At 39.6% G+C, this 27,678-nt stretch overlaps 3 protein-coding genes and 1 long non-coding RNA gene across 7 annotated transcripts in view; 3 read left to right on the top strand and 1 right to left on the bottom strand.

The window, feature by feature from the left end:
• The window catches only part of tspan18b (tetraspanin 18b), a 32,301-nt gene extending 30,738 nt beyond the window's left edge, over positions 1–1,563 (top strand). For all 3 annotated transcript variants that reach the window (XM_066685335.1, XM_066685337.1, XM_066685336.1), the window contains 2 exons: positions 577–660; positions 942–1,563. In XM_066685335.1, the coding sequence (XP_066541432.1) occupies positions 577–660; positions 942–989 (132 nt within the window). In that variant the 3' untranslated portion in view covers positions 990–1,563. The remainder of the gene's footprint in view (positions 1–576; positions 661–941) is intronic.
• Positions 1,564–1,705: 142 nt separating this feature from the next.
• lmo2 (LIM domain only 2 (rhombotin-like 1)) lies at positions 1,706–5,859 on the bottom strand. The gene is made up of 3 exons (XM_066685338.1): positions 5,471–5,859; positions 3,100–3,315; positions 1,706–2,730 (listed from the first exon to the last, which is right to left on the bottom strand). The coding sequence occupies exons 1-3, from the start codon at positions 5,509–5,511 to the stop codon at positions 2,508–2,510; spliced, it is 480 nt and encodes a 159-aa protein (XP_066541435.1). The 5' UTR covers positions 5,512–5,859; the 3' UTR covers positions 1,706–2,507.
• Positions 5,860–5,892: 33 nt separating this feature from the next.
• LOC136709816 (uncharacterized) lies at positions 5,893–9,676 on the top strand. Of its 2 annotated transcripts, none has more exons than XR_010804535.1 (3): positions 5,893–6,061; positions 7,468–7,647; positions 9,030–9,676. It is a non-coding gene; the product is annotated as an uncharacterized lncRNA (long non-coding RNA). The 2 variants fall into 2 exon arrangements; XR_010804536.1 differs by having other exon boundaries at positions 7,460–7,647.
• A 3,886-nt stretch (positions 9,677–13,562) lies between these two features.
• caprin1b (cell cycle associated protein 1b) lies at positions 13,563–27,633 on the top strand. Its single transcript, XM_066685247.1, has 18 exons — positions 13,563–13,720; positions 14,412–14,591; positions 17,214–17,276; positions 17,389–17,475; positions 18,207–18,442; positions 18,561–18,643; positions 19,898–20,050; positions 21,652–21,704; positions 22,176–22,262; positions 22,374–22,532; positions 22,897–23,005; positions 24,106–24,167; positions 24,497–24,607; positions 24,730–24,873; positions 25,457–25,610; positions 26,408–26,605; positions 26,729–26,832; positions 26,932–27,633. Exons 2-18 carry the CDS (start codon positions 14,412–14,414, stop codon positions 27,016–27,018), a joined length of 2,070 nt encoding a protein of 689 aa, XP_066541344.1. The 5' UTR covers positions 13,563–13,720; the 3' UTR covers positions 27,019–27,633.
• The last annotated feature ends 45 nt before the right edge of the window (positions 27,634–27,678 follow it).

The raw sequence follows: 27,678 nt of genomic DNA, 5'->3' as shown, positions 1-27,678 counted from the left end.
CTCATTTAAGTCTGTCCAATCACAGCACTGGAACTGTGTTTATGTGAGCGCAAAGACAATGTTAAATGCAGCTAAACAAAATCAATAGCTTCTGCTCATCGCTCCTCACTGCTGTGTGCTCAGGGTCGGGGTGAACAGCGAGCGGCTCATTATCATTTAAAGGGACAGGCGCTTAAAGCAGCCATTTTGAACAGGACTGTGTAGACAGCAGGAGAAAACTGCTGTGGGGCTTATGGGGTTTTGACCAAAGCAGGTCACAGGCATTTTACTAAGAACCAGAAGTGTGTTCCACTGTGTGGAGAAGGAGAACATGTCTCCTTTATATGATAACAACCTAATAATTAAATTCTACAGTGCACAGGACTAGCCTTTACAAAAAGAAAATGACTAAAAAAATAATAAATTAAGGGAATACTTGCAAATAGAATATATTCTAAGTTTGATTTCAAGAATCTTCTTGTGGTCGGTTGCTGCTGCTCATAAACTCATTTTCAATAATGTAGATTGTTAGAATACAGTGCTAATTTTGTTAATCCTCATTATTTTTTCTCTTCATGGTTCTGTTTCGATCGACAGGGGTGTTACACCTCAGTTGTGGACTACTTTGAGATGTACATTTACGTTGCTGGTGCCCTGGCGATTGTTGTGCTTACGATTGAGGTAACTAAATATTTTCTCTCATTATGTTTATGTTGCATTAACTGCATTTATCAGAAAATAGTGCCTTTGAAAACTGGGACACTAGCGACTTAACAAAAGCCATACTTGGGTACAAAGATTAATAGCTGCTACCCTCTAGTGGTGATGCACTGCCAGCAGCAGGTCTCCACTGGGTCAGACCCATGTGTAAAACCAACGTTGTTGTATTGCACGTCTCTATTTAAGTCATTTCCAAAATATCGGTTCATGTCCATAATCAGGGTTATCTCTTCTCTTCACAGCTGTTTGCTATGGTTTTCGCCATGTGTCTGTTCAAAGGAATTCAATAAGTGCACAACAGACTGTGAACCTGAAAATAATGCGATTCAACAAAGAATGGATCATTCGGAGACCTGTACTTCATAGCTGGACCTCTGAGGTGCTAGGTGCTAATCACAGCAGAAAAGATGGATAGCTCATTGGACTGATGTGGAGGTTCTCACATTTGGACCAGGTGCTGAAACGGACAAGACGAAGCCCGAATAAAGCGGATGATGACACTGCACTGATTTGGATTAAGAGTATTTATACCAAGTGATGTTGGCTTGTTTTTATAGATATGTGTTCATTGTAAAGAGGACCTTTCACTGCCCATCAAACCCCCCTCCCCACCCCATCCACACACCGTGATTCAGCTCGTCGTGCTGGGTGCTCAAACACATCACAGTAGTTCTGTACATTATTGTAAATATGAATTTTTAACTTGTCCTCTTGTGAAACTGCCTGTTTCTTCTGCCTCAGAGCCCTCTTTCCTTTTTATTGTGATGGTAATTGTTTACTGTAATAGTGCTTGTATGTGATTTCAGCTGAAATTTTTATGTATGTTCATGTATCAAATTTAAGAATGCAATTAAATGAATTTTTGGTGGATTTTGGATTCAAGCAATGGACATTTCCTGAAAGGTTTGAACAGAATGGAGGATGACACTGTACCAAGACTGGAGATAATTCTAACGCCTTGCTCTACACTTCTGGGTGATTCTTACTGAGTGTAGTCAGAGCTCTGCGTATGGTAATGACATCAGAAAATTTAATTTTGTTTGTCATTACATTTGAAATAGGACAAAAATGTTTAAATAACTTCTCATTAAGGGAATTTTTCCTTATGAAATTAAAATGAACCCTTCTGGAAACCCCTCCACAGCAGATTCAGGCAAAAAAAAAATTGTACTAGTACATTGTCATAAAACATGCGTCTCAGATTTAAAATACAACGTAAACACTGATTACAAAACCTAGTATGGGATTCTCTATATGTTTCAAACCCAGAAGTCTGTCCACAGACTGGGTGAGTGTGTGTGAAACTGTCCACAGCTCTGTGTGTGTGTGAGAAAGAGAGATTGACTGGGTGATTGGGTGGAGCCCTGCAACCAATGACTATGGTAAGCTCTGGACCCACCATGACCCCAAAGAGAATGAAGTGCTTACAGGAAATGAATGAGTGAATGAATTAGCATATTTGTGGCAAAATTGACTCCACCACCCACATACTTTTTATTGTGCAGACATCAAAGGTGTGCGACTCTCTACTAAAGTAGTACGGCTGCAAACAGCTATTATTGCCTTTATACCTCAAAAAACATGTCAACTTCATCTCCAGTATACAAAGTTACCATTAGAAAAGTAGGTAAGCAGTCTTGGTTAAATGCTGGTGGGCCGAAGTGAAAGATCAGCTTCAGAGAGCAGCCATGGTCTTCGACTACAACATCCATAAGGTGACAACGCTGCAGAGGTGCATTTTCTTGTAAGCTTGTAGTCCCTGGAGTTTATGGCACAGAATCAAGAGCCTTTTGAGTCTTTCAGATAAACTACACCAAACCGCCGTTGAGTTTGGTCCACTCAAAAATGTCCTGCTCGCAAACAATGTCCGAGTTGATCAGCAGGTAGCGGTCTCCAACGCAGAAGTGCTTCTGGCATGCTGCGCATTTGAAGCATTCGAGGTGGTAGACCTTGTCTCTCACTCGCATTGTCATTTCAAAAGCCCTGATCCTCTTTTCACAGGAAGCACAGAGCCCATCCTGCCCAAACAGTCTGCAAAACAAACACCACACCGGAATGAGGAAACGGCACATTGCCACGAGCTCGTGTGGAATTATTTGTTTATATAGAGTGCCATATGAAGTATATGAACCTAGGTAAACACCATTTAAATCTGTGCAGAAGGGAAACTACACGTGTTACATCTCTTTAAATATCAGACAGGTGTGTAGCAGGAGTTAGAATTATTGATAGTGCTACTGGCAACAGACTGAATTTAAATAAAGACTAGATACTAAATAAATTAAACATGTTTAAGACGTTATAGTGTAAATATAACTAATGATGTGAAACTATGGTAAAATGTATAGTTTATCATTTCAGCTGGACTATTTCTTTAGAGATAAATATGCTTCCAGTCACCTGAGGTAGTCTCTCCGACACAGCTTCCTGCCGAGTTTGTAGTAGAGCCTCCGGCCAACCTCCCCAAGCCTGCAGCCACAGAGGTCACAGCTCAGACAGTCCTCGTGCCAATACTGCTCTATAGCCTTGAGGAAGAACCGGTCCCCGATGCTCTGCTGACAACCACCACAGGTCAGCAGTGACGGCGGCATCTGGAGGACCTCGTCCACAGGTTCCCTGTGAATAAATTAAGTTTTATTTTAAACTATTTTCTTTCTTCTAAATAAAAGTAAGAGAGAGGGCATGGTCGCTGTATGAGTCAATCTGTCTGCTTCCTGCCCTGACTTGGCAAAATAAAAGCATTTTAGCTGCTTTCAATATGTGCACTCAGCGAAAATAAGATACCAGCCTTTACAATATCAATAGCCCACTCTTTTCCATAAGCTCTTACTCATAGCTACAGGATGTCGTTTTAGAAAACCTAGCAAGACATTCTGCAGAAACCACACTACGTGTGAATGATTCCCACTCCCATTTACTATTCTCTCTCTCCATCTGAATGCTGGCCTATAACTCCTACCACACACGTTTTTTGGTGCCACCAAAGCTAAACATTCCAGTCCGCACATTAATATTCATATGTTTGACACACTTCTAACACCTAGGGACATAATGCAAAAGTCCTTGCTGATCTTATGCAAACCACTACATGTTTTTCAACCAAAATTTACATTTATCAATACACGCTTCCATGTGTTTTATTGCATATGCGTGACACAGCCTAACGCATGCATAACAAACATTTTCATATTGTAATTTTTATACATAATTTATATAACTTCCTTTTTTTGGAATAACAGAATCAATTTGAATTAGAATTTCACAGTAAATGTTCAGTGTAAAAATAAATCTTGACATTTGATTATATTTGCACAAGAATGATAGAAATGTCAGAATTACAATTAGCCATGTTGCACATACTGATGAATCAACAAAAACACAAAAAGTTATAACATTTCTAAATATGCTATAAAACCTAATACCCACAAACACACAACAATACACACTTTTACAACATTGCTACAGTGTTGTCAAATTAATACTGTTTGGAAATTTACCTACTGACAAAACTGAAACATTCAAAACTGCATTCCCTTGTGTAATTTGCCATGTAAAGATTACTTTTGCTCAGCTGTGAGTAAGTTGTCCAAATCTCCAGGATTGTTGTTATAACTTTGGGCAGGTTACATTTCACAGTTGAGGGCACTAAAATTATTTATTGGCACAATATGTTTAAACATTCCCCAAAATAACAGCAAGATATCAGAGAGGGGAAAATGACAAAATCTAACCTGAAAATAACACACACTCATTGAATGAATGTTTATTTAAACTAAGATTGTGGAGAGAGTAGAGCAGCATTGCGTTAACTACATTTGGCTACATGATTATTAGCAACGTAGCCTGATATATCCTGAGGAGTAGGCTAGTTTGAGTGGTTTAAGAGTGAAACTTTTCAAAATCCTTCTAAAGCATAGTAACATGTGGCTCTTTTAAAAACCTGTTTCAAATAAGTAATTCTAGATGAATATAGGCTGATAATGTTTCAGTATGTGCAACCAAAAAGAGTGGCGTCATGCTAATACTAGCTATTTTGCCATGTAACGTTCCCACAACGTCCAACATTACCTAAAAGTGTTTTAATATAATGTTCAAAGAATGTTTAGCATTTCAATTAATGACTCTCTAAGGTAGAATGTTAACTGAGACATAGCTACTGTTTTAGCAGCAATATTTGGGATGTTTTGGGGATTTGTCACAGTTTGTTATATGATTAAAATAATGTTCACTTAGAAGATAAAATTATAAGATTTTGGACGCGATAGAGGCCTGAGAGAGACGTTTCTGGAACAAAAATTTCCAGCAAGGTTTGGGTTACTCTGAATTAGCGATATGTCTATGTAAATGTTATTCTGTTTCAACACAAGAGGGCGCCAATACGAGGAATCAAGCGCTATAGGTTAAAACACTCAGTCCGACGGTTAAATATGACAATGCTGACATAAAACTAATTCCTTAAACATAAACTACATCCATAAACGTGTTCACAAGATGTGTGCTGAACTGGGGAATACCCTTTACAGCTGATTTTGTCAATGTTTTTGACTGGCATTCAGAGTGTCCTGTCCCATTTCCTATTTTCCTCTTAGGAAAAAGTAACCTTAGACAGCTCGATAGTGACGTTAGTCCAAATTTTGAACGGCTGTCTAATGCCTGATGTTTTCTCTTTGTCAAGATGTGGGGCTTGTAGAAAACCCTGCTGCACATATATGGTCTGTATTAATACGGATAGTTTGGGAGAAGCAGCTCAAACACAGCTAACGGCACTTACTCATTAGCTTCCAGCGTCTTCCTCTCGATTGTAGAAGCCATTTTTTACAATATCAGGGACTATTTGAAGCAGAGATCAAACACCGCGGTTCATTGGTTGTTGCTGTTGTCTCCGTGGCGTTGGTGCCTATAATTCCAACCAGAGTCCAGTGGAAAACAGTGTGGATAATCCTCGCACCTGTCCTCTCGGTGTTATTCAGTGGGCATGCTGGAGCCTGCCGTCCTTCATCCCCATCAATGAGTTTCTAGACTGAAAAACTAAGGGACCTTCCAGCCTTGGCATTTCCCACAGTCCCGACACTCGGTAAGAACTCCTGTGATGAATACCTCGGTGATGAAGATCTCTCTGAATCCCCCTGGACGGCTGCAGCCTTGTGGATGCAGGCGGAGTGTCAGTGAAGCCCTGTGACAATCCTCCCTCCTTTTTATTGGACTGCAGCAGGTATTTCAGAAAGAGCCCAGCCCCCTGTCTCTCTGCTTTCGTTTCCGTCTTCCTGCTCACGACCGCTCGACAATGAGAGGAAACAGGGCTCAGCAGCACGACTTCACACTGAACCAGGCGTGACCTGTGCCTTTTACAACTGTCCTAAAGGTTTGACTCCTCTGGAGACTCTCCCTCCTGAAAAACAGCAGGCTGCTAATCTGTCACTGGGGTGAAATTATCAAGGATACATTTGCTTTCTGAGAGCATCACTAACTGTTCCACATTGTGTTATTTCGTGTATCTTATTAAAGATGCACTCTTTCATTGTTTCATTTCTATGTTCTAACAATAATATTTAATTAACTGTCACATTTGTAAATGTAATTTGTCCAATAGCATTGTACGAAGTTAAATACAACAAAACACAATTAGCTGTGAAATAAGCCCAGTATACAATTAGCCGTTGATTCAACGTTGAAATAACGTAATGACTGCCGTCTAATCAACGTTCTCTTAAGGTTCAAAATGAAAGTTCAAAAGACGTCCAAACACGGACATTGAAAAGACGACTATTAGACGTATTTTGGACGTCCATTGACGTTATTAATTGGTCCCGAAATAAATTACTTGTGTAAAACGCATTTTGGATGTCCACTGACGTTATCGATTGGTCACCACTTGATAACTAACTTAAGATGGATTTTGGACGTCCATCGACGTTTAAAATATGTCCTTGACGGACAGACTATTTTTACACCTATTTTGAACGTCCAGGGACGTTCCTTGTTTACTGGGAGAGCACTAATTAAAGATGGAGAAAATGGAAAAGAATGAGAACAGAGCAAAAATGGCTAAAAGACAGAGCATCTGCTCCTCACTGCTGTCTGCTCGGGTCGGGGTTATCAGTGAGAGACTTATCATTTAAAGGCGCAGGTACTGAAAGCAGCTGTTCTGAACAGTGAGTGACAGGGTACATTTGTGAAATTATCCCCAGGTGTGAGTGTGTATGAACAGGATGTGTGTATGAAACTGTAAAAGTGTGAGCGACTGGGTGAGTGTGTGAAACTGTCCACAGGTGTGAGTGTGTGTGACTGGGTGAGTGTGTGAAACTGTCCACAGGTGTGAGTTTTGAGTGAATGGGTGAGTGTGAAATTGCCCACAGATGTGAGTGGCTTGATGAGTTTGTGAAACCGTCCATAGGTGTGAGTGTGTGAGTGACTGGGCAGATTCTGGAGCCACCATCACCAACCTGAAGTGGTTTCAGAATATGTATGTGTGAATGAATCAACAGAAGTCGTGAGCATGAATGAAAGATACATTCTACCTACGAACCTTGCCACAAGAACACATTGTACTCTTTCCTCTGAGAAAAGCAATGTGTCAGATATGTTTTCTTAGATATAAACTGTAAGAGAATTATCTTTATTAATACACTTTTATGAATCTGGCCTAAGGTTTTGTGTTATGTTTTGGTACCCACTTTACCAAAGTATGATAACACTCCAGGGCGTGCAACTATAGCAACAAAAATAAAAACAGACATCTAATGATCTCTTTTCCTCTGAGGGCTCTAGAACTGCCTCTCACACCCATTTTTGCCTGATGCCATTGACGAGGACTCCTCTTATCTGCCGCCAGAGCCTTGAGGCTCTCTGAAGGAGGGAGGCAGCACTCGGCTGTTGGACTGGGCCAGAAGATAAACCCAGCAGCTCAGCGCTTCTTAACCGCTCCCTTCTCCTGAGGGGATATTAAAGGTATCTGGCAGTTACACTCAGAGAATCACTCTGGGATCCAGTCCACATGCTTTGAACCTTTCCTCTGTCAAATGCAGCATTTTGGCAAAATTGTCCCTGAAATTGTCCAGCTGCTCGAGGTCAATTCACACCTTTAATCTCGGTTCAGTTGAATGTGATTAAGTTGCACAGATATTATGTTAATTCAGGCTGAGCCCATTTATTTAAAGTACCTGCAGTTATAGTACGTTTAGAAAGGATTTAACCATATTTTCATACTTTATCTTCTCTATGTTTGGCAGGTTTTTGAAAATGTAAATGCTTAGTGTTTAGACTCTATTGCTGTTCAAGTTACTGGTCACTTTTCTCAGCAAACCACAGCTACATTAATGGAAAATAGAGTAAAAAATTCAAACAGGGACTTGATATTTAGCACTGATAATACCTCGCTGATCTCTCTCTCTCTCTCTCTCTCTCTATATATATATATATATATATATATATACACACATACAGGTGGTCCTCGGGTTACGATGTTTCGTGGTTACGACACATCTCTCATTTACTGTATAAAACCTTGTTTCGACTTAAGTGGTTTTAAACGTCATTTAAACGTAACGCGAACATCGTGTTTGGTGCGCGCGGCGGAAGAATACACGGTTACGCGGCTCCGGATAGGTGTTAGGATAGGATAAGTGCCTACAGTATGTTATTTACGTACAGTGTGTACGTATGTTCCGACTTACACCGAAAATCGGTTTACGACGCGACGCAGGAAAGGATCAACGTTGTAAGTCGAGGACCCCCGTATGTATATATATATAATATTTGTTTGCCAACATTTCTGTTTCCTTCTCCTACAATATTGACTTTACCTATTAAAAATTTAACACTGAACATTTTACATTTATCTGAATATAAATAAATCATATAAATTACTGGCCCTATTTCACCTGCTAGAATTTGGTTTATGTATTTTCTTATGTGGATATGTTTCCATAAATATTTAAGCAAGTGCTTATTCATGCACATTTCAAATAATGATAACACGATTTCTGAAAGTTAATTTGTTTTGTCTTTTTTCTTTTCTTTTTTTGACTCTTCATTTTTTTATGCAATTGAAGTAAGAAATATCCTCAAATTCTAGGCTGAATAAATGTATATTCTTTATCATAATATCATAATGAAAAAATTACACATACTAACAAGATTTAAGATGTAAAGAGTTAAATCACTTTTTTTTTGCAGCATCCAATGTTACATCAATATCTTAATTTAAATTTCAAGTCAAATGCCCCAGAAACATCCTACATCTCTTAGCCTCAAAACAGTCCTATTTTTATTTTAGTAAGCAATGTTGGAAACAATGCATTACAATATACAATGCTTTCTACTTTCTCCAGCTTTCTCCTGACTAAATTGCCTTGTTCCAGTAGTTCATGCCACAAAAACATAACGCTTCTGAGAATATATGAGGCGTCCACTGCTTCCTGTGGCTTGGACACAGCGAACACAGAGGATGTACAGGAAATGAGCACAGATGAACCTTGGCAGGGGGTACGCAGAGCCATGCTGACTTCCTATTTTCTGTGCTTGGCCACCCTGCTGGGTCCTGATTGGGTGGATGACTCCAGATGGCCCTGCTTGATAGGAGTACAGCATTTCACAAAGTGCCACAGAAAGCCCTGCCTGTCAACTTCTGAATATGACAGGAAAACCATTCCAGCGTCTTACAGTTCTCTCTGTACAAACTCAGAACGTGTCAGATACGTGACAGCAGAAAAGTCCTTCCATAACAAAAGAGTTGGCTCATCCATGGCTTTTTTCGGGACTGAGGTGAAGAACATACTGAAATCTGAGAACAGGAACAAGTGCTTCCTCTCTTGTCTAGTCTTTTCTTGTGTATTTATTGTCTTGTATGTTATTATACAGAGTTTATAATTTAAATGTTGTCCTCATAGTTACTGTGTAATATATGGCTGTTTTGTGTTGTAACATGAGCCTGAAGAATGACTGTTAATTCCAGTGTATACAAGCCTGTATTATTCTGAGGAACAACAATAAAGAACACTTCACTTCAAAGGAAAAAACATCTTACACAACCAGTGTCTTTAATCTGTCCGAGTGTGTACTTCAGTGTTTGTTTGTTTTTTAATGTGTGCATGTGTTCTCCCTGTGTCTGTGTGGGTTTCCTCTGGGTGCTTTGGTTTCCTCCCATGGTCTAAAAACACACGTTGTGGTGGATTAGAGGCTCAAAAGTGTCCATAGGTGTGTGTGTGTGTGTGTGAGACCCTGAACTGGATAAGCGTTACAGACAAGGAATGAATGATGTATGCATGTAATTCCCCTTATTTGGAAGTCCCAAATTGTAATATTCTGAGTATTAGCTGATGTTAAACATAGTGGCATGCCTCGGTGAGCTGGAGTTGCACTAATTTCTGCAGAAATTTAGTGCCCACTACCGGAGCTGGAGGTTGAACGAGGTCAGGGTTCAACCACCAAAGGGTCCTGAAAAAGGGTTAGGTATTATCAGTGGTTAGCCTTATTTTGAAGCATCCTTAACCCAGTTTTTACATTATTATTACAAAACATTTTCAGTTAACGGTTTATTTTTGTCTAAATGCAATTTAATAAAATTGTTCCTTTATAATTTTAATGTTTAAAAGTTAGTGTAATTGAAAGATAATGAAAGTGGCCCACCATGGCCTGATTAAACCCACTCAGACCCATTTCCTGTGAGGAGAGAGCTTGGACATGTTGTTGACTTTATGATAATGCCGACATACTCTGAAACAGCAATAGCCGGGCTACTGCTTCCTGTCCAATCCTAGATACAGTGGTTGTTGGCGTTCCTCTTCAGTGACCTGTCTAAATTAAAAGGTTAGGATGCATTTGGACCTTTGTTACAAGACATAAATAACATGGAGAGCAAGTTCCAGTTGGGTAGCTGTATGTGTGATCATCATGAGAAAAGCTGGAGGGACTTTTTATTTGGGTTAACTGCACTGAATGACTGAAACACAGCAGGCGGCAGATGTGAGTCACTTTCTGAAATGGAGTTTCGCTACAGGGTCCTCCTCTAATCTGTATTATCCCTGCAGGAAAACACTGCTTCGAACGTACTTTGCTATCTAAGTGAAAAACAGCCATGTAAACTGCTTCCTGTATTTGCTAAAGAAAAGCTCCTGCAAACACAGACCACTATTAGTGCCACTGCTTCTTTACTCAGGACGTCTAAATCTGATATACCTTTAGTGCTGGCATCAAATCCAGACTTGGAGGAGGCATATCCTGAAAAACCCACACACTGTGAAACAAGACCGCACAGTCAGTTTTCTGTGTGCTGCCAAAATCAGAAAATGTGGGATAAAACGAGCCGTTCTGATGCTGCTCTGCTTCTGACGTCCCAGACATGCAGGTCAGACATTTCATTAAGAACCAGATCTGTGTTCACTTGCAGAGAAGGTGGTGAAGGTGTCCCCTGTAAACTGATGATATTGTGAGCTGCAAAACTAAATATCTGTATATGATCCAAAGTATCAAAGTATGAATCTGAAATTACTAACAGCCCAGTGTGAGCTAGGGACAATTTTAACTTGCTTTTGATCACATCTGCATAGCAAAACTGTTTCTGTATTAGTTCTCTTCTTGAAATAAAATGTCAAGCTCCACAGGGCAGGGTAACTCCAGCAACTTTTGGGGAAATACTGATATACTCTGTCCTAATATGAATGTGATTTTAATTTGCATCACAAATTGTTGGTAACATATATCAATTATCAAGTATTAGAGTGATGGCAGCTTTTTACCTCACACTGGCCAGTTAGAGTATAAGAACTATCCGTGGTCAAGTGGTAAACATAACGGTTCTGTACTGGGTTAACTGTCAAACAGCAAACCACATATCTCCCAGTTTTATTAGAAACTCGCTATATTTGTTAGTGAATGTGGGAAGGAATCACAACTAGACTGCTTTCCTGATTTGACATCCTGCTAGAAAAGATATTGGGGCTGAGAATTTTTGCCTAAATCTTTTCTGCCGAACTGAGCACATATACTGTAATAGCAAACGGATTTTATGTAATAAACTTATTTACTTCTCTATTTATATATTTAGAACACAATAAAATTGAAATATACTAAATTTATAACATGTATCAGGGTTTACATTGATGAAACGCTAATATTTAAATTTTCATGGTCTGTCTAATCTAGGGGTATGCTGCCCCCTATATACCAAGAAACCCCACAGCAGAACAAGCCTACAAACTTTTTTTTTTTTTTAAAGAAAACAAAGTAAGTCGTTGGTCAATGAGCTGATTTAAGTTAAAATAAATGTATTTAGGTAAACTATTTTAAATGATTTAATTCATTCGCGTGATTAATGTGTGCATGAATAGACCTCAATGCTAACTGGCTAACCATTTTCACCAGAGCTGACTGAAATTATAAAATGAACTTAAAACTGCTAATGATGGAAATACTAATGCTATAATACAACAATATACAATACAGGTTTGGGACAAATAACCTACATAAAACCAATACATTCAGATATAAATCATAAGCACAACCAGTAATTTCACCAGTGTTAAGTCAACACTATTAGTGTTAAATTAACACTGTTGGTGTAATAATTTAACACTCTTAGTGTTAACACCAATAGTGTCGATTTAACACTGGTGAATTTACTGTGCACAACAGGAAAAAAAAAAATGGAAATACATGAAACAGGTGGCACCTACTGCCCGTATGGTTGTCGGCTGTTTTGATCAACAGCCTGCTGACTGAGTGGCAACTGTACTTATTGACTTGAGGCTGCCACTGACTGACTGGCAGCTGTATTTAATTACAGGAGGCTGCCACCGACTGACTGGGGGCTGTATTTATTGATGGGAAGCTGCCACTGACTGACTGGTGGCTGTATTTACCACTGGCAGCTGTCACTGACTGACTGGTGGCTGCCATTTACCAACTGGCAGCTGCAAATGAGTGACTGGTGGCTTCCACTTACTGACTGAAAGCTGCCAATGACTGGTGCTTCCTGCTGCTAGTAGAGATTAAAGCCTTAAAGGATAACTGAGTAAAAAATACTCATAATAAAATATCAGAAATTCAGATTGTCAGACTGGGGTACATCATGTACTTCAAATGAGTTTGTGCAAGTCGACTCGTTACAATCCTTTCTGCAGCAAATACTCTGGAATTAACTAGATATTAGTTTATAGGTTGATTATTACATATGTATTACACAAAACCTACTGTAGCTGGATAAACAATCAGAAGGGAAATAAAACATTTCAAAGTGCAACACTTTGACACAGGCCACATTTTGTTGAGTAGTATACAACAATTAACTCAGAAAATAAATTAGACAAGTGGAATGAAATGTGAAGAAATGCATTATGTGTAAAGGATGATTTTGTTCCTTCCTTATGAAAGCTAGAAAACCTATATATTGCTTCTGCTTATGACTACATCCAAGGGAACTGAAAGCGTTCCAAGTGCATTGTGGGAAATGTAGTCTAGCGTGAATTCACGTAGTCAGACAAACAATCGAAGTTCAAACGAGAATCTTTGTGGTGTAAGTAATGAAGTATCCAGTGATAACAGAGGAGCAGAAGAACAGGTTAATGGAGCAGAGGGACGAGTATATAGGGGTTTATTGACTCCTCTGCTCAGAAACGTGGATGGATATACATGCTGTCTTCAGAGGGACCGTGGGACCGTGTAGTGCCTGATAAACTAGCGTGTATTTTCTGAAATTTGTGCGTTATTAACCCCTGGTCTCCGTGTTTGCTCGACTCTTCGGTGTGTGTTTTTGTGTTATAGAGGGCTGTATCTGCGCTGGGTTGGTGGGACAAGGCTGTAGTGTGTGTGTGTGCTGAGCAGGCGGAGCGAGGGCAGCTGCGTGTCCTCGGTATAAACCTCCTGCTCCCCGGCCGCTCGGTCTCAGTTGTCGGAGAGGCCGGCGGGGCGGATCCCACTTCAGACCATAAGAAGAAATAAAGCAACACTCTAAACGCTTTGGCGATTAAACGCTCTCCATCCAGCGGATTCATCCTCCTGCCCTGTGGACACACTTATCTCCAAGGTGAGCAGATGTGGGAAGCGTATTCAGTACAGGTAGGGTCAGGGAAGAGAGGAAGTGGCCAGTTTATCTGCGCCTTTACGTTTTATGAATGTTTAGTTTCAGTTTATATTAAAGACAAACCCAAGAGGACGACGGTATGAGTGCCCTGCCCTGCGCATCCACACAGCGAAAGGTCCACAATGTCTGATGTTTCTGAACGTCCCCTACAGTCAAATAACAGGTGTTTAATGGAGTGGGGTCCCAGTATTTTCTTAGTATTTCCCATTTTGTGCCTGCACTCTGTGCTCCGTTCATCTGAAGAAAAGGAGGCCCCTTTCCACCCAGCCAGCACAGCTTATTGGGTACACATTGATTCAGTATGGGCCGGCTGGGTTTGAGATACATGGAAATGTGGATCCATTGACTCTTAAGTGGGACCCACATGTGTGCAGCCCAGTAAAACCTATTTGGTGATCCTCAGTGGATAGTCTTAATTTAGAGGGATATTGTGTTTACATGTGTTGCTTCCCACGTTTGAACTACGTATCCTGGCCCCATCACTGACACTGGAGGGTGTCCATATGTGACGCCAACATAATAACCCCTAAACAAAACTTGCTGGGATGCCCATTTGGACCTCACATGGGTGTGTGCTGGCTGTGTAATCACCCCAAACTTTCTTTCTCTTTCTCTTTTTCTTTCCACTGATCAGATGCCCTCGGCAACTAACGGCACCAGGACTGTCAAGTCTGCCAGCCCAGAAGTGGGATTCGCTCCTCCATTACTAAATCCAACCACAGGCAGCAGCCCAGGGTCTGGGCTCCAGTCTGAGGCAATGAAGCAAGTCCTGGGGGTGATTGAGAAGAAGGTCCGCAATATGGAAAAAAAAAAGGTACAGGGTTCTTGCAAGTATTCCTATGGAAGTGGCAGGAATGGGGCTGTTTAAATATTGCTTAGTCATGGAACTCCAGGAAAACCTTAATTACATAGATAATAACATCAGTACACTTATATATTAATGTGGTTTCATAGTTATAGTACTATATTATTATAATAGTCGACAAATAATAATGGTATAGCAATAATATAACAATATATCACAATAGTTTCATATACATATTATTCTATGGTATAGTCATAAAATAGTTATAGGTGTTTATTAATGTTAATAGTATAATTATTATGTAATAATGTAGTATTACAGTAGTTTTTACATTAATGTTATAGTTGTAATTGTAACTATTATAATGGTTCCTGATGTAAACTATGGTTTACTGTATAGTTAATGTAGTATTTTTAACAATCATAGATGTAAACTGTTTTTGTTATGGTTATAATATGAAAATATATTATTATAATATTCACAAAGGTTAACAAATATTAACGGTACAATAATAACATGATAATATGAGTTGTTTACTTGTGTTCCTGCAGGAGGAATACTATAGTGTAGTGTTAGTTCACACGGTATGTACTAAAATAATTAGGGATTAATATGAAGTACTGAATTTCACGGATTTACTACCGTCCTAAAACTTGAAACAAAAAAATGATTAGGTCTTAAAGAAATGAACAGAGCCTTGATAGATTTGGCTGTGTTACGAGCTTGTTATTAAGATTATTGTGAACCGCTTTGGTTCGTCTATCCAGGTTTAACTTAATTAACGCCGTGTTCGTGTGTTTGGTTCCGTTAGACGATCATTTTATAAAATAATTTTAGTGAAAATGTTCGACCCGTTTCCACCGCCGAGGCCTGGCTGTGCGCCGCGGATGGCTGTTGCTCGTTAGCTGCTGGTAGCTAACTGCTGTCCTTACCGAGTGGTTCAGGTCTGTTTTAACCCGCTGTGTTTGAACAGCTCGGTCCTAAGTTATCCCCCAGACCGAGAACCACCGCGGGTACAGTATATATGCAGAGTTAGACCGTTTATTTTGGTGGTTCTTTTGTTTTGTTGAAAGATTAGCCGTTAGCCAGCATTAGTAGCCGTAAGGAAGTTAAGGTGGCGAGATGGCTGTCCGGCTATTGTCCTGATTTCACGAAGCCATAGGGTTAGATAATGGTTGAAAGTAAATTTCCATAATATCAGAGCTTGGTAAGAAAGCAGTGTATATGTAATTTACTTTAAAACTCGTTATTAACACTGTCCTATTTGTATATGATGTTGTAACTTCATAACCGAAGCCCTGTAGGCGTATTAAACGTATCTCGTTGAAGTTCTTACAAGGCAAGTTTATTCATGTAGTACTTTTTATACACACGGGTTATTCAAATTGCTCAACGAAATCAAACTGAAGGAAACATCAGGAGAAAAATTAAGGGAAAATAAAACATATTTTATAAACCTTCAAGAATAAATTAATTAAAAAGAATGATTTTTTAAAAAACAAAATCATAACAGACAAATGAGCTCTTACATATTTACAACAAGGACCACCCATCAGCCATTTCTATTTTTTAGTAACGTTGCTTGATTATCTAGTTTTGACAAAAATATTTCTTCAGCATGAGCCTTTAAATGCAAAACAAAGCCAAGTAAACTATAAACAATGTTGTTTAATGCCTTAGAGGCTTTGACAAATCATTTTACATATATGTTTATTGGTTGCAGGGGCTCAATTAATAATTAAAGCATAAAGGGAAATGTTTTTATTCTGAATTTATAAACTGCTGATGTTGGGACATATCTAACATCTTCTTCAAGTTTGTTCCAGCTGTGCATTCCTGCTTAAGTTTGAGCTGACCTGAGTTGGATCTGAGAAACCTACTTGTTCTCTAAACTCATCTAAGATGTGTTCTAGGCCAGATCTGTTCAGTCATTTATAAACAAATATCAGCACTTTAAAGTTTGTTCTATAACAGACTTGATGCCAGTGTAAAGATAGATGCAGAATTGGACTAATGCTGTGGGCACTTTTGGTCCTGGTTTAAAGTCTGTTCTGTAACAGAATGTAAGTCCTGTTTAAAAGGCTAGTCCTAGCATTCTGAATAAGCTGGAGCTCTTTAGTTGTCTTTTCAGAAAGCCCATTTAAGAGACCATAACAGTCATCCACACTGCTGTAAATAAAAGCTTGGATGTGTCTCATGCTGAACAAATGCACTTGCATTAAATGCTCTATGTAACGTAACACTTTCATTAATATGGATTGATCTATGAACATGCAAATATATCTGTGTGTTGATGGGATTTGTTCCTTAGGTTTGTGATGTAAGAAACCCTGGCTGCACTTATGTTAGCACTCCAGAGGTTATGTTAACTTCTAGCATATAAATATCACCACGTGGCCATGTTAACAAGCTTAAACACTTGATTTCCAATGAACAGGGTCTTTAAATGCAGTTAGACAGGCTCTACTGAACTATCATTGAAAAGCTGTTTCCATGTGACTTGATAACGTTGGAGGTCAGTGTAACAGGCCTTTATTTAAACATGTCTGGATGCCATTTCAGCTGTTTAATTCCATTCTGTATATCAGTCCTTTTGCCAAAATAAATGCAATGCTGTCTGTATTCTTTTAGAGTAAACTAGATGATTACCAGGCGAGGAACAACAAAGGAGAACGTCTAAACCAGGACCAGCTGGTGAGTGAAGAACAAATTTTAAATATTGTTTTTTGCCTGAAACATTCTTTTAGTGACTATGTGCGTCTTTCTCCGAAAGTTATTTTTCATTGTTGTTTCTTTTTCGATACAGGAAGCTCTGTCAAAGTACCAGGAGGTGATCAACAACCTGGAATTTGCCAGGGAGCTGCATAAAAGTTTTCTGGCTCTGAATCAAGATGTAAGAACACGTCCTTCAATCTTAGTGTGGGGGGTTTCACTGAAAATCCACTCTGTGTTTGGGTTTAGTTCAGTTCTCACAAATGTTTTGGAGTCATTATCACAGCTCAGCCTTTATAGAACAGCTTTAGAACCCTCCTTTAACCTAAATTTGTTCAATATACTTATACACTGTTCTGAAGTCGTTGTACAGACAGTGTTTGAAAGCCACAGTCTACTTGTTTTTAAGAGTATAATATAATAAGCTAATGTTAAATACGTGCCATAGAATAAACATTTATGTAGTCTTATGTTCAGTATGTATTTGTATAGAAAATAATTTAAAAGTAGTTAAAACTAGAGGGGCACCATCTATATATTCAGAGGGGTGCTGCAGGGCATGTTGGGAAACATGTTCTGCGGTCATTTTAATGGCATCCATATCCAATGGTGATGCATGAGTTTCAGCAGTGTGGAGACTTATAAAATATTTCATTACCACATATTGCTAACTCTTTCTGTGCCAGATCTGACTTAAGTCAAACTTAGCCACGCCCACTAAAATCTAAAAGAAGTAAACTGCAGAAAAATCATTTTAAATATCTCTCAAAGGACACAATCCCACACCATTCTCTCTACAGGACTTCAGAGACATTCACCACCACACACATTGACCATGAACAGGTGACAGAGAGGAAAATGAGTGGACAGTGGTTTTAACTGTTGTCTGACCAAGTTCACTATGTACTACAGATCCAGAAGGCGGTAAAGAAGGCTGCGAGGCGGGAGCAGCTCCAACGAGACGAGGTAGAACAGTTCAGGCTCAAGAAAGTACTGGAAGTGCAGTTTCTCTTGGATAGGCTTGGGGATGAGACTGTGCGGCAGGAACTCCTGGACTCTGATGGACCAGCGCTGCTCACAGAAGGTGACCTTACTGCCCTGGATGACTTCTACAAACTGGTGGGGCCAGAACGTGACCAAAACATCAGGTAAGTGTAGTTAAATCTTTATTACCATAGAACTGAAGCTCTTTTTGTTTCTATTCCAGTTTTTCATACCCTTAGGCAGACATCTAATTTATAAAGTATATACTTGTTTCATACACAGATTGACTGACCAGTATCAAGAAGCTTCACAGCATTTATGGGACCTCCTGGAGGGAAAGGACAAAGCCGTTGCAGGAACAACATGTGTGTGGATAACGATTTCCTATTTTCTTGACATATATTAATTTAGTGGGTCAGAAAATATTCTTAACTTACAGTTGCCGAAAAGGAGTAACTTATACGTAAAGATTGGTCACACAACAAATGTTTTGGAATGGATTAGGTTGCATAACTTTGAAGGTTATTGGGGACACATTTTTCCCGTTTTCCACAGGGAGCAAAGATCTAGGTCTCAATGAAACATCTGTGACCTGCTTTGGTCAAAACCCCACAAGCCCTACAGAAGCGTTTCCCCCCCTGTCTAAACAGCCCTGTTCAGAACAGCTGCCTTCAGCAACTGTTCCTTTAAATCAGGGGTAATTCATTCAAATTCATTTAGGTCCAGTTAGAGAAAATGTTCTCAAGCCAATGTTCAGAACATAATGTATAACCTGCATTATGATCAGTGCCATATCCTCCATATTGAAGTAGCCTTGTATTATAAACAACAAATACTCGAAATAAAAAGCAAATCCCAAGAAAAATTCACAAATAAAACAATGATTTTGAAAATGAAAATCCATATGTAAAAAAGGTCTCTAATAACTTGTAGTTACAGTTGACTTACTGCTTTGCATAACCAGCAAGCCGATTGGCTCTTTATGCTAAAAGACGGGACTTTATCTGTTAACAGAATCCATGTTCAGCGATATGTGTGCACAGCAGTGAGGAGCAAGGACCAGAAACTCTGATTTTTAGTTGTTTTCACTTGGTTCTCTTTCTTCTTCGTTCACGTTTTCTCAGTGCTCTTATCTCTCGTTGCTCGTTGTGTAGGTTTTGCTGCATTTAACCTAGTCTTTGCGCTCTCACATACACACAGGTCCTGTGCTGTAATTGGACAGCTTCAGATAAGGGGGAGTGATCATTTTAAAGCCTCTGTACTTGATGTCAGTAGCAGAGCAGAAACACAATGGCACGTTTTATAGGTGGTCTTATTTCAGCGTGTCTGTGGGCTTCAGATACCCATATTAATGTAAACATACACTGGAAAATGGATATTTTTCATATGTCCCCTTTAAGGGTAAGAGTTTGTGGTTGAATTGCCTATTCTCTAATAAGGGCTGACAAATGTAAGTGGACAAGATAAATGAGGTTAAGCATCGTTCTAGTTAGTGATAGTTCCACACTTCTGTGTGTGTTTTCAGGCCAGTCATGGATCCTGAGAATGAGGAGTGTTAATGCTGACTTCTGAGCTGCTTGTTGAATATGTGTTGAACGGTGTCTGATTTCTCTCATCAGATAAAGCCCTGAAAGAGACGCTAGAGCGGGTTCTGCAGAGTGGCTATTTCGATCGAATGCCGTCTCATCAGAACGGCATGTGTGCTGAGGATGAGGAGAAGCCTGCAGCTGTGGTGGACTCCTCTGAGTCAGAGGAGCAACATGCAGACACAGGTCAGCCTTTGTATTCATAATGTTTGTAGTAAGTGATCAGTGTGACAAGGAAACACTAAACGACAAAAGGCTTATCAGAATAAAAACAGATTTACTAATAATGTGCTGGCTGAGAATGGTGTCTTATGAGGCTCAAACCACTGCATAAAAAAGGACAGTAGTCACAACAAGCGGGCAGATGAATCCACAGCCCTGTTGCACACAGTGAATCCTTAAGTCCCAAAACTATATCTAACATAGTTCTTAAGCTTCATTCAGAGACCTTTATCTCCTGTACTTGGAAGCTCTGGCAGCATGTGTATGTGTTCTGTGTTAGAGAGGCAGGATCATTTTGAGGACACTGAGGAACCAGGTGTGAGTGGACTCTGCTTTGAGTGTAGGTCTTGCCATTATTCAAGAACAGTGTTTTTAATGCAAAAACAAACAGTGATATGTTTTGTACTCAGTGTGCTTCTCTTCATGAGTAGTTGATTCTACAAAATGTAGTAGGTCTGCTATTGCCTAGGGTGACCAGACGTCCTCTTTTACCTGGACATTAGACTTAAAAAAAAATGTCCGGGCGGAATTTCACAAACGTCTGGGATGTTGTTTTTCTTGAGTTTACATAGAATTTCGAGAAGCGTTTCGTTTACAAACTAGTCCCGCCCTCCTCTACTCCGTTTGGTTCGCTTGAGTGAGAAGGGGGCATGGTGAAGTAGCCTAAAATCTTCTGATTGGACGGTCTGACTGTAGAGCTATCGTTATTGGTCGATAACCTTCTCTGTAAACATTTAATTGGTCAGTCTGCACGTCAGTAGTCCTTGTTTACGTCAGGCTCATGTACCCACCCTCATCTCGAGCAGCTATGCCGGAACGTAAATGTAAGTTCTCGGATGAATTAAAAAAGAAATTCCCATGTTTTGTGTAGTAAATAAAGGTGTTTTGTGTAGTAAATAAAAGCACACATAGGTTCAGCTAAGCATACAACGGCAGTGAGGGACGAGAGCTCACCCCCCCACACACACACCCACACGAAGACGTGACCTCTTTTTCACCATCTCAGATCTGGTCACCCTACTAGTGCCATAACTACACTACGGTAGTAGCATCCCGATTAAAGTGGGCTCATTCATTACAGGCAAGGCATAATTTCTTTCAGAAGCAGCAGTGAAATATTCATCCTTCTCTGGTGGTGTGCAGGAAGGTTTTAGTGTGACATACCAAAGGTATTAAAGGTGTTGTTAATTTGGCATAATTAATAACCTAACACTATCCACCTATTGAAAAAACTCTAAACATTAACTAAAAGCATTCTTTCTGTGATTTATATGAAAGACCCTTTATAGACTTTCATTAATTTGTAGGTTCCCTGCACATCGTATATTTGGTTTCTGTTTATTATTTTGATAATTCAGCATTGTTTTTTTTATATATGTGTAGTGTAAGGACTGTATATTTGTTTGTTTTTATTTATAAATTCTGTATTTTTTTACTGTAAGTGAGAATTGTGAATCTTGAAAGACGGGTTGGATTTTTTGTGACTTTCTCTCACTCGCTCTCTGTGTGTGTGGGGGTTTGATGTATGAGACATGTTCTGATTGACTGACTGTACTCTCTCACAGAAGGTGAAATGCCTGAAGTATATCCAGAGCCCATTCTAGTGGAAACTACAGAGGTAAGAACTGAAGTTTCTGCAGTCCCAGTTTGTGGACATTTTAAATAGAACTGTACTCAAGTTAATAACATGTGTTAAATTATATACAGTAGTAAGTTTGTTTGGATTGCTCATAAATAATAACAAACATATTCTATATACAGTAGACCGTAATGACTGTAGTGGCAGTTGCGGTTTATTTGTGTCACTTAAACATTGTCTTGGAAAATTTCTCTAACACTAATACTTTGAGGTGTGCCATACTGAGATGTGAGAGCATGCTGCTCTTCTCTGTGATCATCACTGAAGACCAGACTGCACACCAGATCATGATTAAAGACACTAAATCTTAGCAGTTTGATCACACAACTGCATGCTTGGACTGCAAGCGTAGCCAGGGGATAGATATAGACCCTGACCCAAACTAAGATTGTTTGCACCTGTTGAAGAGTGTGTAACTTATATTACTTTTTCTCTCCAATCTCTATTCAGTTTGTAAATAGACAGTTCATTCCAGAAACCACGTATAACAGCAGCAGTGAGAAGGAACAAGTCGAGGAGTGGAGTGCTGAAACCAAAGTGAGGGACTTTCTGTTTTGTTAACTAAAGCTCAAAGTCTATGAATAGTTAGATATTTTTTTCCCATTTTAACTTTGAGGCAACCAGTTCATTTTACCTCATTTTCATCAGGTCACGAATCCCCTGCAGCAGCCTATTCAGGCATCTCCTGTCCCAGAGGCTCACCTGCTGACGTCGGTAACACCCACGCCCACCTCGGATCCTTTGGTCAGGAAACAGGTGGTTCAGGACCTCATGGCACAGATGCAGGGGCCGTATAACTTCATGCAGGTAAAGACAGTCCACATTGTTTGCATTTAGCATGTAGTTTGTTGACGTGTACATGATTCTGAGATAAGCGGAGTTATTAGAGAAAAATGTGTTGTGATATATAAGTGAAGCGTGATGTTAGTGAGCATTTACAATTTACAACGACTGGACAGATGCATGTTGTGGAAGGAGAAGTGAAATACAATATTTTCCCACTCAATGGCACAGTGTAGCCAGAAATTTATGTTTAAAAAGATATGACGGGTTATGATTTAATCATGTTTAATGACTAGAAAAATTAACTAATCCCTCAAAGATAGTAAAGGATCTGATTTTTATTTAAAATTAACTTTAATTTTTATACCCACTATGTTTTCTTTTACAGGATTCCATGCTAGAATTTGATGCGCAGCCATTGGACCCAGCTATAGTATCAGCGCAGCCTATGAAGCCAGGCATGAGTATGGAGATGCCACAGATGGTTTGCCAATCAAGTTAGTACAACCACATCATATAATATTTACTTTAGCCACCTTTGTTAAAATTCTTTTTTTTTCCACAATTCCTGATGTTTAATCTTATTCCACATACCTCTGTTAAGTTGGTTAGGATGTCTATTATATACTAAGAATGGGAAATATCAGAATAATATCAGAGGCAATGATTTCATTCATTCATTCATTGTCTGTAAGCACTTATCCAGTTCAGGGTCATGGTGGGTCCAGAGCCTGCTTGGAATCATTGGGCGCAAGGCAGGAATACACCCTGGAGGGGGCGCCAGTGTTTCACAGGGCGACACACACTCACAAAGTCACTCACACCTATGGAATCTATTTTGAGTAAAAGCCAGTACACCTACCAATGTGTGTTTTTGGACTGTGGGAAGAAACCGGAGCACCCGGATAAAACCCACGCAGACACAGGGAGAACACACCAATCTCCTCACAGACAGTCACCCGGAGCAAACCCACGCAGACACAGGGAGAACACACCACACTCCTCACAGACAGTCATCTGGAATGGGACACGAACCCACAACCTCCAGGTCCCTGGAGCTGTGTGACAACGACACTACCTGTTGTGCCACAGTGCCGCCCAGGCAATGACTTATTTCAGTTTTTATTTCTTCAACCACATTCCCAGTGGCTGTAAAATTTTTATGGGATTGAGACCAAGGCTTTGTGATGGACACTCCATTACCTGTCCATTTGTCTTTAAATAATTATAATGTAGCTTTGAAAGTGTGCTTGCAGTCATTGTCCAATTTGACAACATATCTGTACACAAGCTTTAACTTTCTTGAGATTTTGCTTAAGTATGTCTACATTGTTTCCGTCTTCCTGATGATTTAAATTAGATGAAGTTCCTCCTGTAGCAAAGCACCCCCACAACCTTATGCTTCCACCCCCATGCTACTTAAAGACACAGTGTAGTTGGTGTATGTACACGTCTTACCCACAGACATAGAATCTATGAAGGAGATAACTATGAGTTTTAATGGCTTCAAATGAAGTGTGTGTACACATATGACTGGTAGATGTTAATGGTTTTATATAAAGATTTCTTTAGCCTTGTCTTTGCTTTTTACCCATAGCTCATCCAGAGTCCTGCCTTGCACAACCTGCTGCTGTTCCTGTACCACCTGAACCTACACAAGTAAGTGTACTGCTCATGTATTACCATGTAATACTAGAATGTGTTCCCATGACATCAACTAATATAGGATTTACATGCTGTGTGTAATTTGAACCACTTTCATTTCCATTTTTCATGAAATTTTACGTCTGTAAATGCACACAGATGGTGTTTTGTGACATTCGGTTCCTCTGTAAAATCGAATTAATAACACAGATCCATCCAGTTTAATTTGTCTGTCTATAGAAATTAAACGAGCCAGTGTATGTGCTGCAGGTCTTTTTATAAAATAGCAGCTGATGTTTTGTGGTTGGTTAGTTTTTATTCAGACTAGACTGTGTTTGCTTCAGGTTCCCATCGTTACCTCCTCAACAGAGGCCTACTCCTCACCGCCCCCTATGTACCAACCATCCAACATAGCGGACCCTCGACCACAGACAGATTCTGTTGATCCTATTCAGGCAAGTAGTCGACCTTATCGTAAAGTGGACTGCATATCAAGGCATATCAAGAAAGATATCAAGGCCTAGGTCTTTTGAGAATAAAAAAAAAACATCTGCTTTATTGTTCTTTATTGTTTTAGGTCTCCATCTCTCTGACAGAACAGACTCCTCCTGCCTCGGCTCTCTCTGCCACCTCTCAGGCGCAGGTGTTCCAGCCCAACACCAAACCCCTCCACAACAGTGGCATCAATGTCAATGCAGCACCATTCCAGTCCATGCAGACGGTAATGTCTTACTTGAAGTCCTTCGTCTGTTGTCTGTTGCAGAACCATGGAGATTGATTTTAATTCTGTTTGCATTCAAAATTGAGGGACTAGAGTTAAGTGTTTGAAGAAAATGGATGAATGAATGAATGAACTAAATCTCAGGAAGAAGGCGTGTTTTTATTTTCCTGTCATACCAAACAATTCAGAGAAGAAACCACAAGGAGTATCCATTAGATGAGTTCACTAAGAGTGCATTAATGTAATGAAGATCACTTGCTTTCCTTTGTGCTACATTTCTCTCCTCTGGTCTTAAATCAACCCTAACTCTAACCCTTAAATCACTTTTATATTTATTTAAATTATTACTCTCAGTGGTTTTTCACTCACTCACTCAGTTAGAAATGGTATCACAAGTAAGTGATATTTGTCACATGCTCACATATATAGACAGATCCACAGGGGGGTGCTCTTTTGCTTTGTATTAATGACAATGTGTGCTTTTAGGTGTTTTAATAGTCTTTTTATTGTCTTTGTAGTAATATAATTATACTAATATATAATATATATAATAATAGTATTATTTAATTGTTTTTCTTCACAGGTTTTCAATCTTAATGCACCTGTCCCACCAGCTGTTGAGACAGACTCTCAAAAGCAGATCAGCCAGTACCAGAGCAGCTACAGCCCAGGTTTCAGCGGCCAAACACAGCTCCCTGTGGAACAGACAGAAATGCAGCCAGAACAGCTTCAGTCTGGTGAGGACTCTAACACCAACACACATGGGCTGATAATACTGAAAATATATATCACAGTACTTTGAGAGATTTTTATGGCATACAGTTTTTATTAGAATATTTAGGCAGAAACATTGTAGCACAACACCCAGTTAAACATGCACAAAATATCAGAAATGATCACAATACAGAATTAAAAATATTTTTATTGCTCACCTGTGCAGACTCTCTTTATCTTTTCGACGTTTGCTAATGCACATGCCTTTCCTTAGAGTAGAATAAGCATGGCTGTATATAGGTTTGATAGTGGGCATGTTATGATATGAATCACTTGTTCAGTACATTAATGTAGGGATCTGGAGTCCACCAGCTCACACAAAGTGAAACAAAACCACCCACTCAGTTTTCTGTGTGCTGAAAGCATGGAATAAAACGAGCCGTTCTGATACTGCTCCGCTTCTGACGTCAAGTGCATAAACTTCAGAGCACAAAGATGAGGTTAAATAAAGCAAAACAGGAGAAGTACACTGAGTAAAAACTGAGAAAATTGGAACGGAGAGGAAAGAGAGCTGAACAAAAATGGCTAAGAACCAGCGCCACTGCTGTGCGCTCAGGCCGGGAGTAAACAGCGAGTAGCTCATTATTATTTAAAGGAACAAGCACCATTCTGAACTGAGCTGTGGGGGAAGAACGCTGTTGTGTAGCTTGTGGAGAAGAGGAGAATATGGCAGTTTTAGATGTTATAGTGCAAATTGCAACATTACAACATTGATTTAAACGTTCATAATCATGATGTATCTTATTATTCTGTTCAACAGTGGTTGCCACTTTCCAGGACCCGTCAGTTCCAAATTCGACAGGCCACCAGCCCTTGTCTCAGCAGCCTGCAGGTCAAGGAAACACATTTAACAGGCAGACGCAATCCTTCTACAACAGCCGGGGCATGCCTCGAGGTGGGCCTCGGAACCCCAGGGGTATGATCAATGGCTACAGAGGACCATCCAATGGATTCAGAGGTATCTTGAGAAGTGTTTAGGACCTTGAAGCTATGAGTTGATTTTGAAGTTGTCTGTGTTTGTAATAAGGTTGAAAATCGAGAAAAAGGTTATAATAAATAAAATAAATATCTCCTGTTTAAGGAAACTATGATGGTTACCGCCCACCCTTTACTGGAGCTCCAAACTCTGGATATGGACAGGCCCAGTTTGGTACTCCTCGAGACTATTCCAACAACTACCAGAGGGTAAGGAGGTTTTAAACGGCCTTAGAGAATAACTGTTTACATTGTCCTCACATCTCGACAGAGTGAGATTCATGATAAATTGTCTTTGACTTTCCACAGGAGGGATACCACCAGAATTACAAACGTTCCACTGGACAAGGCCCTCGAGGCGCCCCGCGAGGGAACGCCCAAGCCATGCGGTCCTGAAAGACTGACCTGACCTGACATATTGGGCTACATCAAATGCTTGATCAGATCTGGAAAATCCATGTGTTCCATCACAAACTATTGTATTCTTCTCAGTGGTATTTTTCCTTCTGGCACTTGATGAAAGTAAACCTGCATTGGCACATTTCAAAAATGAGGAGAGAACTGTTTGGGCACACGGATTAAGCAAATAATGATGACACTGTCAGCTCTACTTCAGTGACCTTCTGTGTGGTGCAGGACTGTACTTGTATATCTGGCTCCATATCCATGTATGAAGTTTAGTCCTGCATCAGCTTACTAAGTTTAAAGTACTAATCCAGGTCTATGCTTAATCTAGTAAACGCCCCTGTGTTTTAAAGAGACGGAACTGAAGATTCATGTCAAGGTTTGAAGCTAGCCTGTAAACTTGAAAGATTTCATTAATTTATTTTTTGTATAAAAGTAAATGCAAAATTCCTGCATCTGTTGATGTCCTCCATGAAAACATTTTCTTCCTCAATTTAATTGGTTCTAAAAAAAATAATTTTTCTTTAAAAATAAAATTTTAAAAATGGCCCCAGCTCTTCAATTTGTATATTGATGTTGCTTTGAGAGTTTCAATAAAGATGTGTTGCATAAATGTGTTTGCTCCTGTTTTTTTTTTTTTTTTTGTGTATG

The sequence above is a fragment of the Hoplias malabaricus genome, chromosome 11, assembly GCF_029633855.1.
Source record: "Hoplias malabaricus isolate fHopMal1 chromosome 11, fHopMal1.hap1, whole genome shotgun sequence".
NCBI lineage: Eukaryota > Metazoa > Chordata > Actinopteri > Characiformes > Erythrinidae > Hoplias > Hoplias malabaricus.
The sequence above is the reverse complement of the archived record's forward strand: the minus strand, read 5'-3'. Positions and strand labels throughout refer to the sequence as shown.

Excerpts from the sequence above, each read along its gene's own strand:
- lmo2 (XM_066685338.1), bottom strand. The coding sequence starts at position 5,511 with ATGGCTTCTACAATCGAGAGGAAGACGCTGGAAGCTAATGA. Across the intron at positions 3,316-5,470 it reads AAGACGCTGGAAGCTAATGA|GGAACCTGTGGACGAGGTCC; the intron begins GTAAGTGCCGTT and ends ATTTATTCACAG. Across the intron at positions 2,731-3,099 it reads TGTCGGAGAGACTACCTCAG|ACTGTTTGGGCAGGATGGGC; the intron begins GTGACTGGAAGC and ends TTTGTTTTGCAG.
- caprin1b (XM_066685247.1), top strand. The coding sequence starts at position 14,412 with ATGCCCTCGGCAACTAACGGCACCAGGACTGTCAAGTCTGCCAGCCCA. Across the intron at positions 14,592-17,213 it reads GCAATATGGAAAAAAAAAAG|AGTAAACTAGATGATTACCA; the intron begins GTACAGGGTTCT and ends GTATTCTTTTAG. Across the intron at positions 17,277-17,388 it reads GTCTAAACCAGGACCAGCTG|GAAGCTCTGTCAAAGTACCA; the intron begins GTGAGTGAAGAA and ends TTTTCGATACAG.